Source organism: Nerophis ophidion, linkage group LG22 (genome assembly GCF_033978795.1).
Source record: "Nerophis ophidion isolate RoL-2023_Sa linkage group LG22, RoL_Noph_v1.0, whole genome shotgun sequence".
Taxonomy (NCBI): Eukaryota; Metazoa; Chordata; class Actinopteri; order Syngnathiformes; family Syngnathidae; genus Nerophis; species Nerophis ophidion.
Window position 1 is genome coordinate 17953310 of NC_084632.1, and position 14953 is coordinate 17968262.

At 36.4% G+C, this 14953-nt stretch overlaps 1 protein-coding gene and 1 long non-coding RNA gene across 5 annotated transcripts in view; one reads left to right on the forward strand and one right to left on the reverse strand.

Moving 5' to 3' along the window:
• Window positions 1–3520: 3520 nt before the first annotated feature.
• The window catches only part of slc5a5 (solute carrier family 5 member 5), a 58088-nt gene continuing 46655 nt past the window's right edge, over window positions 3521–14953 (reverse strand). For 3 of the 4 annotated variants that reach the window (XM_061883354.1, XM_061883356.1, XM_061883355.1), the window contains 5 exons: window positions 13212–13298; window positions 12379–12572; window positions 12181–12278; window positions 6165–6250; window positions 3521–3771 (listed from right to left, as the gene is read on the reverse strand). In XM_061883354.1, coding sequence (XP_061739338.1) covers window positions 3721–3771; window positions 6165–6250; window positions 12181–12278; window positions 12379–12572; window positions 13212–13298 — 516 coding nt within the window. In that variant the 3' untranslated portion in view covers window positions 3521–3720. Of the gene's footprint in view, window positions 3772–6164; window positions 6251–12180; window positions 12279–12378; window positions 12573–13211; window positions 13299–14953 lie in introns of those variants that run through there. The other variant, XR_009803678.1, reaches the window with a different exon arrangement.
• On the forward strand, window positions 10386–13460 carry LOC133540609 (uncharacterized). Its single transcript, XR_009803679.1, has 2 exons — window positions 10386–10604; window positions 13229–13460. It is a non-coding gene; the product is annotated as an uncharacterized LOC133540609 (long non-coding RNA).

Here is a 14953-nt window from a genome sequence, read left to right on the forward strand (position 1 = left end):
GGAGCTTTAGTTGATATCAGTACTTCAGTCATCAACAATTGCATCAACAGAGAAATGTGGACATTGAAACAGTGTAGGTCTTACTTAGTAGGATATGTACAGCCAGCAGAGAACATAGTGAGTTCAGATAGCATAAGAACAAGTATACCCATTAGAAGTACATTTGATTATTTACATTAGGTCGTTTATAATCCGGGGAGATGGGATGTGAATGGAGGAGGGTATTAGTAAAGGGTTGAAGTTGCCTGGAGGTGTTGTTTTAGAGCGGTTTTGAAGGAATACAGAGATGCACTTACTTTTATACCTGTTGGGAGTGCATTCCACATTGATGTGGCATAGAAAGAGAATTGAGTTAAGACCTTGGTTAGATCGGAATCTGGGCTTAATGTGGTTTGTGGAGCTCCCCCAGGTGTTGTGGTTATGGCGGTCATTAAGGAAGTAGTTTGACATGTACTTCGGTATCAGGGAGGTGTAGTGGATTTTATAGACTGACGAGGTTGGGTCGCGGGGGCAGCAGCCTAAGCAGGGAAGCCCAGACTTCCCTCTTTCCAGCCACTTCGTCCAGCTCTTTCCGGGGGATCCCGACGCGTTTCCAAGCCAGTCGGGAGACATAGTCTTCCCAACGTGTCCTGGGTCTTCCTCGTGGACTCCTACCAGTCGGAGGTTCCCTGAACAGCTCCCAAGGGAGGCGTTCGGGTGGCATCCTGACCAGATGCCCAAACCACCTCATCTGGTTCCTCTCGATGTGGAGAAGCAGTGGCTTATTTTGAGCTCCTCCCGGATGGCAAAGCTTCTCACCCTATCTCTAAAGGGAGAGCCACGCCATCCGGCGGAGGAAACTTGTACCCGAGATCTTGTCCTTTCGGTCATGACCCAAAGCTCATGACCATAGGTGATGATGGGAACATAGATCGACCGGTAAATTGAGAGCTTTGCGTTCCGGCTCAGCTCCTTCTTCACCACAACGGATCGATACAGCGTCCGCATTACTGTAGACGCTGCACCGATCCGCCTGTCGATCTCACGAGGTACTTGAACTCCTCCACTCCAAGGTACTTCAAATACAAATACAAATAAATAATTTGTATAAATAAACACGTATTTGTAAATATATCTTTGATGTTTGAAAATATATACAAATACAATTTCGAAAAATAAAAATGTCACATACAAATAAATGAAGAATTTGTATAAATTAACATATATTTGTAAATATATTTTTGAGATTTGAATATAAATATGCTTGATTTTGTATTTTTATTAAATTTGCATATGTGGATTGCTTTTTTGGTTTTGTGTCGATGAGACATTCCTCCCACGAACCAGTTGCACAAATAAATGTGACTTACACACTCCACTGAACAACCAGCAGAGGGCACTGCAGCTAGAGTGGTCTGGGTCACAGACATGGTCAGATACTGGCGAGCCAATCAGAGGCACACTAGAGAGGGTCATATTATGTCATGACTTTTAGGGTGATTTGACACACATTGCAGTGATAAGAGATCAGTATCTACATCGGGACATGGTCATTAAACGGCATTGATACAATAAAATAAGTAGCTAGCACGGTCTTTCAGATTAACTGGATAAATTAGCATTAGCTGATACAAAGCTAACGTTAGTTAGCTCAGGTCCATTGTGCGTTCTCTCTTTAAAGAATTGGATTGTTTTTGTGCAGAGAACTCCGGCTATTTTGCATATAATGCTGTGTGACCCAGACTGCTCTGGCTGCAGTGCCCTCTGCTGGTTGTTCAGGGGAGTGTGTAGGTCACATTTATTTGTGCATCTGGTTTGTGGTAGGAATGTCTCATCGACACGAAAGCAAAAAAGCGATCCACATATGCAAATTCAGTACAAATACAAAATCAAGCATATGTATATTCAAAACTCAAAATATATTTACAAATACACATTAATACAAATTCTTGATTTATTTGTATGTCACATTTTTATATTAATACATTTTTATTTGTATATATTTTCAAATCTCAAAAATATATTTACAAATACGTGTTTATTTATACAAATGTATTTATTTGTATACCACATTTGTTTATATATATATATATATATATATATATATATGATTTTTTGCGGCTCCAGACAGATTTGTTTTTGTATCTTTGATTACCGACCCCTGATATATATATATATATATCAGGGGTCGGCAATCAAAAATACAATATATATATATATATATATATATATATATATATATATATATATATCAGGGGTCGGCAATCAAAAATACAAAAACAAATCTGTCTGGAGCCGCAAAAAATTAAAAGCCATATTACATACAGATAGTGTCATGATATATAAATTGAAATATGAGGACTTAAAGGAAACTAAATGAGGTCTTTAAATGAGGCATAATGATGCAATATGTACATATAGCTAGCCTAAATAGCATGTTAGCATCGATTAGCTTACAGTCATGCAGTGACCAAATATGTCTGATTAGCACACTCCACATAAGTCAATAACATCAACAAAACTCACCTTTGTGTATTCATGCACAACGTTATAAGTTTAGTGGACAAAATGAGACGGAAAAAGAAGTGGCATAAATCACGTATTAGAAAGTCGGAGAAAGTTATACATGTAAACAAACTATGGTGAGTTCAAGGACCGCCAAAATTAGTAGGACAAAACGGTGCTCGCCAAATACTCGAATCAGTGACGCATGTTTAATATAAACAGTGTGCTTTATAGCAATTAGGGAGGTTTGTGTCATGTTTTTCATCCTACCGAAACCAAATTAAAATTTTTTTTTTTTTTTTTCCCCTCCTCATTTCCATTTTTCATATATTTTTGAAAAAGCTCCAGAAGGCCACTTGGGTGGCGCTAAAGAGCCGCATGTGGCTCCAGAGCCCCGGGTTGCAGACCCCTGATATATATTTATATTTTAAGTTGATGTGAGACAATTGTACTTCAATACATGTCACAGGAAATATGTCAAAATTGAAAAGGAGGTGGAGTTTTCATTTTTTTATCAGAGAGAGATAGATTGATAGATAGATAGATAGATAGATAGATAGATAGATAGATAGATGGATAGTACTTTATTGATTCCTTCAGGAGAGTTCTTTCAATGCACATGTTCTATTAATTAGGATGATACATTCAGGATAGAATATCTTGTTTTAAATGTTCTATCATACACAATGAAATTTAATATCACATATTTCAGTTATAAAAATTCTGTGTCAAAAAAGCTTTTGTAATAAAGACACAAATTAACCTCCACAGTCCGCCATTTTAGTTGTAGTCCATATGTCATTTTGATCTTGCGGCTCCTACAGGCATAATTTGGTATTACAACTTTTTGAGCTTTCCGTCGTCTTTTGTGGTATTTTTAGCCGTTATACTGGCTCGGGATCTTTCTGTGTAGAGTTTGCATGTTCTCCCCGTGTATGAATGCAGCTGAGATAGGCTACAGCACCCCCACGCGACCCCAAAACGGACAAGCAATAGAAAATGGATGGATGGAATGAATTTTTCAACATGTGGCGGATAACAGACACAAAATCTTTTATTATTCAGTTGTAATAAAATCAACATTTTTTTCTGATAACTATATTTTGTAGAACTGGCCTGTTAAAGAAACTCACATGATAAATAAGAACTTTACTTGGAACAACATATCTTGCTACAGTTGGAGATCGGGGCCTTAATATTCCAAACCTTTTTCAACTTGGTTATGCATCATTTTCATCATGCGTGTGCCGCTTCGTTCAAAGGCACAAGCTGTAGACTTTGTGGACCCTGGAAACACAAGACAAAACTCAAAAACAAGCGCAGAATATGTGAACGCAGAATACGGATTACATTGGCTTGCATGTAAAAAGGCAGATATAATCAGAATCAATCTCAAATACATGCACTGCAAAAACTGAAATCTAAGATTAAATATGTGAAATAAGGGGGATATTTGCGTATTTTCAGTCTGATAAGATATTTTTTCTCACTAAGCAGATTTTATGTTAGAGTCTTTTACTTGTTTTAAGGGTTTTGGTCCTAAATTTTCTAGATAAGATATTAGACTTAGACTTCCTTTTTATTGTCATTCAAATTTGAACTTTACAGTAGAGCAGGGGTCACCAACGCGGAACCCGCGGGCACCAGGTAGCCCGTAAGGACCAGATGAGTAGCCCGTTGGCCTGTTCTAAAAATAGCTCAAATAGCAGCACTTACCAGTGAGCTGCCTCTATTTATTATTTATTTTTTTATTTACTAGCAAGATGGTCTCGCTTTGCTCGACATTTTTAATTCTAAGAGAGACAAAACTCAAATAGAATTAGAAAATCCAAGAAAATATTTTAAAGACTTGGTCTTCACTTGTTTAAATAAATTCATTTATTTTTTTTTACTTTGCTTCTTATAACTTTTAGAAAGACAATTTTAGAGAAAAAATACAACCTTAAAAATTATTTTAGGATTTTTAAACACATGTACCCTTTACCTTTTAAATTCCTTCCTCTTCTTTCCTGAGAATTTAAATCAATTTTCAAGTACATTAATTTTTTTTATTGTACAGAATAAAAAAATAGTTATTCTGGCCACTTGGTGTTGCCAATAACCCAATTACCACTCCACTTCAACTTATAGCCTGCCCAAGTCGGTCATAGGGTTAGTGTTTTAACAAAAAAAAGGATGTACTATGATTCATACTGCTTTTGTATCGGAACAATATATGTATCCTATGAGAAGTAAAAAAGTATTTATCGGAACACCCCTAGTTGTCTACAAAAACAAAATTGAAAACTATTGTAAGACAGTGGTTATTTTAGCACATGACTTATGTAACGGGTATAAGAAATACTTTGATTATTTGAGTGAAATTCCTGTGGGTTCTTGGTGGGACGGGCACACAGTAGTTACACATATACAGGAAAAGTTCATAGAAATTACAAACTTGGTTCTAAAATTGCATGGGCACTTTTTAATGATAACACGGTGGACCGAGGCTTTATACATATGTTGTTCGCAATAGATGAGTCGTGGACATACCGTATTTCCTTGAATTGCCACCGGGGCGCTAATTAATTTAAAACCTCTTCTCACTCCGCCGTTTACCAAAGGTATGCAGTAAAGGCAAGCATGCGCTAATTATTTTAAAACCTCTTCTCACTCCGACGCTTACCAAAGGCATGCGGTATATTTAGGCCTGCGCTTATAAATTTGAGTGTGATGAAAGGATAACATCATGAAAAGCACATTTAATATGAAAAAAAAAAAACGTTATTATGGTCTTACCTTTACTTATAAATTAAGTCCATGTGCAGCTCCTTTTGATCAAAAGCATCGATAACTTGTTTATAGAAGTCTCTCTGTCTGGATGGAGATCTTCCTTCTCCTGCTTCGATTGAAAGTCCAGTTTACAAAACTGTTTTTTTTTTTAAGATATGTAATCCTCCATGTTAAAAGTGCAAGCGAGAGCAAAAAATAAACGACCGCTGCTCACTCTTGCTGCTTGTTGTCACTTCTTCTGCAGCCGAGTAGTCGCAACAAGTATCACTAGCGCCCTCTACCACCAGGAGGCGGGAGTCATTTAATGACTCATATTTGACACACGCAGCTACGTTATATTAATAAAAAATAGCTGCTTACTGTTCTTTTTAGCATATTCAATAGCTTGGACCTTGAATCCTACTGAATAGCTCTTGATCTTCTTCCCTTTATGCGATTTCAAATTATTGAAATCAGCCTCCTCCGTTTTGAAAATGATGACAGGTGAAGTGTCACTCGTGACGTGACGAGTGACACGGAAGTTCTAGGCATATGCTAATTATTTTGCGAAACGAGTTTGACCCGGCGGAAGTTCTAGACATGCGCTAATAAAAATAATATTTTGCGAAATGAGTTTGACGCTGCGTTAATCCTGAGCCGGCGGTAATGCTAAGCATGTGCTAATTATTTTGCGGAACGAATTTGACCCGGCAGTAACTCTAGGCAGACGCATACTATGCTGTATACCCGGCGGCAATTCAAGGAAATACGGTAAGCAGGTTCTAATGTATTCCGGTCTTAAAAACAAACCTACAAGTACATGTAGGCATTGAGTCATGACTGTAAATACACTTCACAAGGCATGTCAAATACCAAAGATAATGACGGTATGTGTACTGTGGTGCACTCGGCGTCATGTGTCCACGTACCTTGCATTCTGCCGGGGGGTCCTCCTGCTTTTTACCCAGGTCCCACCACAATAAACCATCTTTAAGATCAGCTCTCTTTGTTGGTCCTGCATGTTGAGAAAAATGTTTAGCTTTGCTTGACTACAATGTGATAGTAAATCACCACTTTAATTGAAAGTTATCATTTACATGAGATTTTATCAAGGAAAATATTCCTTTTTGGTTGTTTTGGATCGGAGTAGTTCCAAAGTTAATCAATTCTTACTCTATAGGTGGTAAATATTCAAAGATTGATTGATTAATAGAGAAATGTATTAGTAGATTGCAAAGTACAGTACATATTCCGTACAAATGACCACTAAATGGTAACACAATAATATGTTTTTCAACTTGTTTTAGTCGGGGTCCACATTAATCAAATCATGGTAATTCAGAAAATGTAGTTGTAATCTTTTTCCATGCTGCAGTCATTGTATTGTATTGTAACAATGTATTTTGTTGCAATTCCTTAGTTATTTTGTGTAAAAATTGTTCTAGTAGCGTGATATACACATGACAAAAAGTCAAGTTTAGAATATTATAAATGTAATCAGTTTTCACTGTAAATATTCCGTAAGTTATGGCACGATAAAAAGTACACAGGCTACATAAAAACTTTATGTGAATCAGCTTTACTATACATTTAATTTCATCAACAAAACAAATAAAAAAATATAGCCTAAAATTTGAACAAATATAAAATTATTTGTATACAAACTCTAAATGAAACACAATATTTACAGTAAATGTGAATTCAAAAGTTTACTCCCCTACATTCACATTTGAACTGATACGGCACAAATGTCTGGTACCAGGGTACCGATACTGGTACTTAACGGTACCAATTCTGTGTACTTTTTTGTGTGTGGATGAATATGAATTGTTTGAGATTTAAAAATAAATTTTTTATTGCAACATTTAGAAATGAGCATAATATGATAATTGCTCTCCAGTTGTTACATCATCATGATATTATCATTAGCAAGTATAATATTAAGTTGCAATTTCAGTTGCAACTGAAGTTAATTATATTTATATAGCGCCTTTTCTTTAGTGACTCAAAGCGCTTTTACATAGTGAAACACAATATCTAAGTTAAATTTAAACCAGCGTGGGTGTCTCTTGGAGCTGGTGGGTAAAGTGTCTTGCTCAAGGACACAACGGCAGTGACCTGGATGGTGGAAGCGGGGATCGAACCTGGAACCCTCAAGTTGCTGGCACGGCCACTATACCCACCGAGCTACAGTATACCGCCCCTGTATGCCATCCAAGTCCAAGACGTTAGATGGCAGTAGTGTAAAGTTAATGGTGTCTTTTTATGTTGCGCCCTAAAAGGTGTTAATACTGTAAGTCAGGGATATTCAACTAAATTGTTTTGGGGCCCACATTTCCAGCAAGCTATGAACCAGGGGACCAGACTTCTCCCTTCACTATTAAGCCTTATTTTGTATATTTTGGAGAACAAGGGTCCTCTACAGTTGACATTTTGTGTTTGATTGATTGATTGAGAAGTTTATTGACATCTTAAATAATTGAATTCATGTAATGCTTTAAAAAGGCAAATGGATGGCACAAAAAGCCAAAAGGCTTGTTTCCATTGTGGTCCATTGTCCATTGTCACTAGAGATGTCCGATAATGACTTTTTTTTGCCGATATCCGATATTCCGATATTGTCCAACTCTTAATTACCTATACCGATATCAACCGATACCGATATATACAGTCGTGGAATTAACACATTATTATGCTTCATTTTGTTGCGATGCCCCGCTGGATGCATTAAACAATGTAACAAGGTTTTCCAAAATAAATCAACTCAAGTTATGGAAAGAAATGCCAACATGGTACTGCCATATTTATTATTGAAGTCAAAAAGTGAAAACAGCAGCTTGGAATTTGGGACATGCTCACCCTGAGAAAGCATGAGAAGGTTGAGGTGGGCGGGGGGTGTATATTGTAGCTCCCGGAGGAGTTAGTGCTGCAAGGGATTCTGGGTATTTGTTCTGTTGTGTTCCGAAATGTGGATGTCATTCTTGTTTGGTTTGGGTTCACAGTGTGGCGCATATTTGTAACAGTGTTAAAGTTGTTTATAAGGCCACCCTCAGTGTGACCTGTACATATATATATGTGTATATATATATATATGTATATATATATACATACATATCAATCAATCAATCAATGTTGACTTATATAGCCCTAAATTACTAGTGTCTCAAAGGGCTGCACAAACCACAACACAAACCACTACGAAATCCTCGGTAGGCCCACATAAGGGAAAGGAAAACTCACACCCAGTGGGACGTCGGTGACACATTTATACACACATACATACATGTATATATATATATATATATATATATATGTATATATATATATATATATATATAGACACACACACACGTATGTGTATACATATATATATATATATATATATATATATATATATATATATATATATATATATAGACACACACACACACGTATGTGTATATATATATATATATATATATATATATATACACACATGTATGTATGTATGTATGAATATATATATATATACATATATACTGTGCATATACATGTATATACACACATACATGTATATACAGGGGTATATACATATATATACATACATGTATATATGTATATATACATACTGTATATATACATACTGTATATATATATATGTATATATACATACTGTAGATATACACATACATGTATATATATGTATATATACATATATACACATACATGTGTATATATATATATAATGTATATACACACATACGTGTGTGTCTATATATACAGCATATATATATATATATATATATATATATATATATATAGACACACACACACGTATGTGTATATATATATATATATACACACACACACGTATGTATGTATGTATGAATATATATATATATATATATATATATATATATATATATACTGTACATATACATGTATATATACACACATACATGTATATACAGGGGTATATACATATATATACATACATGCATATATGTATATATACATACTGTATATATACATACTGTAGATATACACATGCATGTATATATATATATATGTATATATACATATATATATACACATACATGTGTATATATATATATAATGTATATACACACATACGTGTGTGTCTATATATACAGCATATATATATATATATATATATATATATAAATAAATGGGTTGTACTTGTATAGCGCTTTTCTACCTTCAAGGTACTCAAAGCGCTTCGACACTACTTCCACATTTACCCATTCACACACACATTCACACACTGACGGAAGGAGCTGCCATGCAAGGCGCCAACCAGCACCCATCAGGAGCAAGGGTGAAGTGTCTTGCTCAGGACACAACGGACGTGACGAGGTTGGTACTAGGTGGGATTTGAAACAGGGACCCTCGGGTTGCGCACGGCCACTCTTCCACTGCGCCACGCCGTCCCTTATATACCCCTGTATATACATGTACAGTATCTGTGTATATATACATGTATATGTACAGTATATATATATATATATATATATATATATATATATATATATATATATATATGTATATATAGACACACTATAACTTATTGGCAGAGGTGGGTAGTAACGTACATTTACTCCGTTACATCTACTTGAGTAACTTTTGGGATAAATTGTACTTCTAAGAGTAGTTTTTATGCAACATACTTTTACTTTTACTTGAGTATATTTATAGAGAAGAAACGCTACTTTTACTCTGCTCCATTTATCTGCAATCAGGTCGCTACTCGCTACTTTTTTTTTTATCGATCTGTAAATGCACGCTTTGTTTGTTTTGATTTTGTCAGACACGCATTCAAAGTAGGAACAACGCATGCCTGCGTTTTACCAATCACATGCAGTCACTGGTGACGTTGGACCAATCAAACAGAGCCAGGTGGTCACGTGACCGTCACACGAAGAACCCGACATGTTGAAAAACTTATTGGGGTGTTACCATTTAGTGATCAACTGTACGGAATATGTACTGTACTGTGCAATCTACTAATAAAAGTTTCAATCTATCAATGAATCAATCAAAAGTGTAAACGAAAAAAGACACTTTTTATTTCAACCGTACTTCCAACCCTAAGGCAAAAACTGATCGCACAGTTCCTGTCTTCACAATAAAAGTGCCCCTCCATCGCGCCTGCGCCAACAAAATAAGAGTCTCCGAAAGCCAGAGCAAACGAGCCAGCAAGCTACGGAGTTTGCCGCCAATGTATTTCTTGTAAAGTGTATAAAAACGAATATGGAAGCTGAACAAATAAGATGCCAAAAACCAACGACTTTCATGATGTATTAGACAGGAAGGAGGAACTTTTTTTCTCCTCCATTTGAAAACCGGGACGTTATCAGCACTACTGTCAGGTAATACACCAACTTATATTTTTGTCTTCATTAAAGATAGGAATCTATATGTTAAACATGCATGTATATTCACTAAAACACCTTTAACATGTGAACAAAAACGGCAAAATAAATAAATATAAATTATATACTGTATGTATAAAGGCATGTATGTATGTATATGATATGTGTGTATGTATATGTATATATGAGGTAGATCACCTCGACTTGGTCATTTATTAAGTAATTGATTAACGTTAAAAAACTTATTGGGGTGTTAACATTTAGTGGTCAATTGTAGGGAAAGACATGCACCTGGGGATAGGTTGATTGGCAACACTAAATTGGCCCTAGTGTGTGAATGTGAGTGTGAATGTGGTCTGTCTATCTGTGTTGGCCCTGTGATGAGGTGGCGACTTGTCCAGGGTGTACCCTGCCTTCCGCCCGATTGTAGCTGAGATAGGCGCCAGCGCCTCCCGCGACCCCGAAAGGGAATAAGCGGTAGGAAATGGATGGATGGATGGATGTAGGGAATATGTACTGTACTGTGCAATCTACTAATACAAGTTTCAATCAATCAATCAATCAATCAATGCCTACTGAGCCTATGGTGCTGTTAAGTTATTGTGGCTCAATTTGCCTTAATTTTTATTTTATTTTAATGTATTATTATTTAATATATAATATTGTTTTAGTTGCTTAAGAGATATTCCTGGCTGTGAATTTGCTCATTGCTATTTTTATGTTTTTGTGCATTATTTGTTGCCGTAATCATTAAACAAACAGGTTACTCATCAGTTACTCAGTACTTGAGTAGTTTTTTCCCAACATACTTTTTACTTTTACTCAAGTAAATATTTGGGTGACTACTTCTTACTTTTACTTGAGTAATAAATCTCTAAAGTAACAGTACTCTTACTTGAGTACAATTTCTGGCTACTCTACCCACCTCTGCTTATTGGTGTTATTTCAAGCCAGCTATATAGTTTAGCTTTATTAGCATATGGGCCCCAGGCTTGCTCTCAGCATGGACATCATATATATGAGTAGACGCCGCATTGGGTGCTGGGGCGCCAAAGAAGGTGACATCACGTGACAAGCACTGAGGAAGGCAACAGTTGTACCAGAAACCGTCATGTACGAAAGTAAACACACAAAAATAATTTCATGTATTTTTGAAGACCCAATGAACCTCTTTGGCTTACTAAAATCCAATCCTTTTTTTGGAAGTGGTTATTCCTCTTCAACACGGAAAAAGAAACACTTGGTTTATTGCGTAACATTTTTTGTATTTCAAAATAAAATTCAGATAAACCAGTGTTTTTCTTTTTTATCCAATTACCATTCATGAAAGGGAAATTCAACGACCAAAAACACACTGACCAGTGTAACAATGTATGACTTTATGTACATAATCTTCTCCTACATAACAAGCTCTTGTTGTCTTTTGTACGGTATTATTAATTCTGAGAGTGTGCACATGACCCCGCAACGGCCTGACAATGAAACGTAACACGAGGCCTGCCTTTGGGGCCCCCGTTGCTCAAGGAGAAAATGATTCATGAATGAACGTGTCTCGGCGTCTTTGTCTACTCACCTGATGCAAAGCTCACAAATATCCCAACCAGGACAGCCACACTTGTTCCCACGACACCAAAATAGAGATAGGATATGGCGTAGAAATCATGCAGGCCCCTAGATATAACAACAGAATAAATATCCTTACTTTATTGATATCTTTAATATAACGGATATGTCATTTAATTCCATAGAAACACTTCTGGATGTCACTGACCTGGGGTTGTTGGGGAGAAGTGGTGTTGAGATGGAGTGCAGATGATGTTGAGTGTCATTCAGGATTCCAGGTTCACACTGGTCCACGTAACTTGGCAGCACACCCATGGTCGCCTCGCTGGGCGGGTAGAGAATAGAACCAACAGCCAGCCACAGAGATGCACAGAAACCCAATAATAATCCTGAGAATGCCCCCTGAAACAAACAAGGTCCAAATGTACAATTCAAAATGTGATTAAAATGTTCATAAACCCGAAAGGTTTTTAATTTTTTTTGTCATATTTGAGTTGTCATTTACAAAAGGTAAATGTGGTAGGTTATTCTGGATGCTACACGACAGCTAAGCACACACTTGCAAACAAGGTAGACATACATATCTTTAATTGAGCAATATTGCAGTGTAAATATTGCCGTCACATTTGTCGATATAAACAATTTGCATATTACTTATCTCTACAACAATTAGAAAATGTCCAGTAACAAAAGTGTTTGGATCATTCTCCTTCCTGTGTAATGAATTATTGTGACCACTAGGCGTCGCCAAAAAAATTAACACTCCACTTCAAAAGCATGTATTCAAAAAATGGGTAGTGTTTTTGATACCTACCATTTCACATGATCAAACCTCTTCTAACATTCCACCCTACAAAATAATTCTTGCCGATACCGTATTTGATTAACATCATTATCGCCCCATACTCGAGGCTCTAATATCGGCATCGTATTGGAAGTGAAACTGTTATATCGGGACACCCCTACTATCAATGACGTAATACTAATATTCCATCTGCACATAAAAATGCAAAATGATCCGAGAGAAATGATAAAACTCACCAGTCTGTTTGTTGCAGGAACAAACATCCCCAAGATGAACACGCCCAGTAATGGACCACTGATTACAGTCATGACAGTAAAAGACCCCTGAGGAGAGAGAGCACAATCACTGCTTTCAAATTGTACAAGAGTTAAGGACAGAAAAACTAAAATTTGTATCTAGTTGTCTTGTGTGTGTTACTGTCATCCCTTTCAACTAACGTGTGATATTTATTCCTCCGGGAATAAATGCATTCCTGCGTTATTGCATTTTCATTTGTTTGTCTCTGCCTCCAACACTCAATCATATAATTAATAGTCAATAACCGATAATCAACTTTGTTATTTTTCCATTGTCCTGCAAACTAACTAACCAAATGTAGCATCTTTACACAATTCACACTCGCCAATGAGTGCCATTTATAAAGCATAAAAACGGTTCGGAACAATGATACATACGTACATTATATATATATATATATATATATATATATATATATACGCTTACACAAACACACATATGTATATATATACACATATATATATCTATATACACACACACACACATATATGTATATATACACATATATATATCTATATACACACACACACAAATATATATATATATATATATATATTCACACACACACACACACACACATATATACAAACCCTGTTTCCATATGAGTTGGGAAATTGTGTTAGATGTAAATACAAACAGAATACAATTATTAGCAAATCATTTTTAACCAATATTAAGTTGAATATGCTACAAGGACAACATATTTCATGTTCAAACTGATAAAAAATTTTTTTTTGCAAATAATCATTAACTTTAGAATTTGATGCCAGCAACACATGACAAAGAAGTTGGGAAAGGTGGCAATAAATACTGATAAAGTTGAGGAATGCTCTTCAAACACTTATTTGGAACATACCACAGGTGTGCAGGCTAATTGGGAACAGGTGGGTGCCATTATTGGGTATAAAAACAGCTTCCCAAAAAATGCTCAGTCTTTCACAAGAAAGGATGGGGCGAGGTACACCCCTTTGTCCACAACTGCGTGAGCAAATAGTCAAACAGTTTAAGAACAACATTTCTCAAAGTGCAATTGCAAGAAAATTAGGGATTTCAGCATCTACGCTCCATAATATCATCAAAAGGTTCAGAGAATCTGAAGAAATCACTCCACGTAAGCGGCATGGCCGGAAACCAACATTGAATGACCATGACCACTGTATCAAAAACCGACATCAATCTCTGAAGGATATCACCACATGGGCTCAGGAACAATTCAGAAAACCACTGTCACTAAATACAGTTTGTTGCTACATCTGTAAGTGCAAGTTAAAGCTCTACTATGCAAAGCGAAAACCATTTATAAACAACACCCGGAAATGCCGCCGGCTTCTCTGGGCCCAAGATCATCTAAGATGGACTGATTTAAAGTGGAAAATTGTTCCGTGGTCTGACGAGTCCACATTTCAAATTGTTTTTGGAAATATTCGACATCGTGTCTTTCGGACCAAAGGGGAAGCGAACCATCCAGACTGTTATCGATGCAAAGTTCAAAAGCCAGCATCTGTGATGGTATGGGGGTGCATTAGTGCCTAAGGTATGGGTAACTTACACACTTAGGGACGGCGTGGCGCAGTGGAAGAGTGGCTGTGCGCAACCCAAGGGTCCCTGGTTCAATTCCCACCTAGTACCAACCTCGTCACGTCCGTTGTGTCCTGAGCAAGGTTGGCGCCTTGGATGGCAG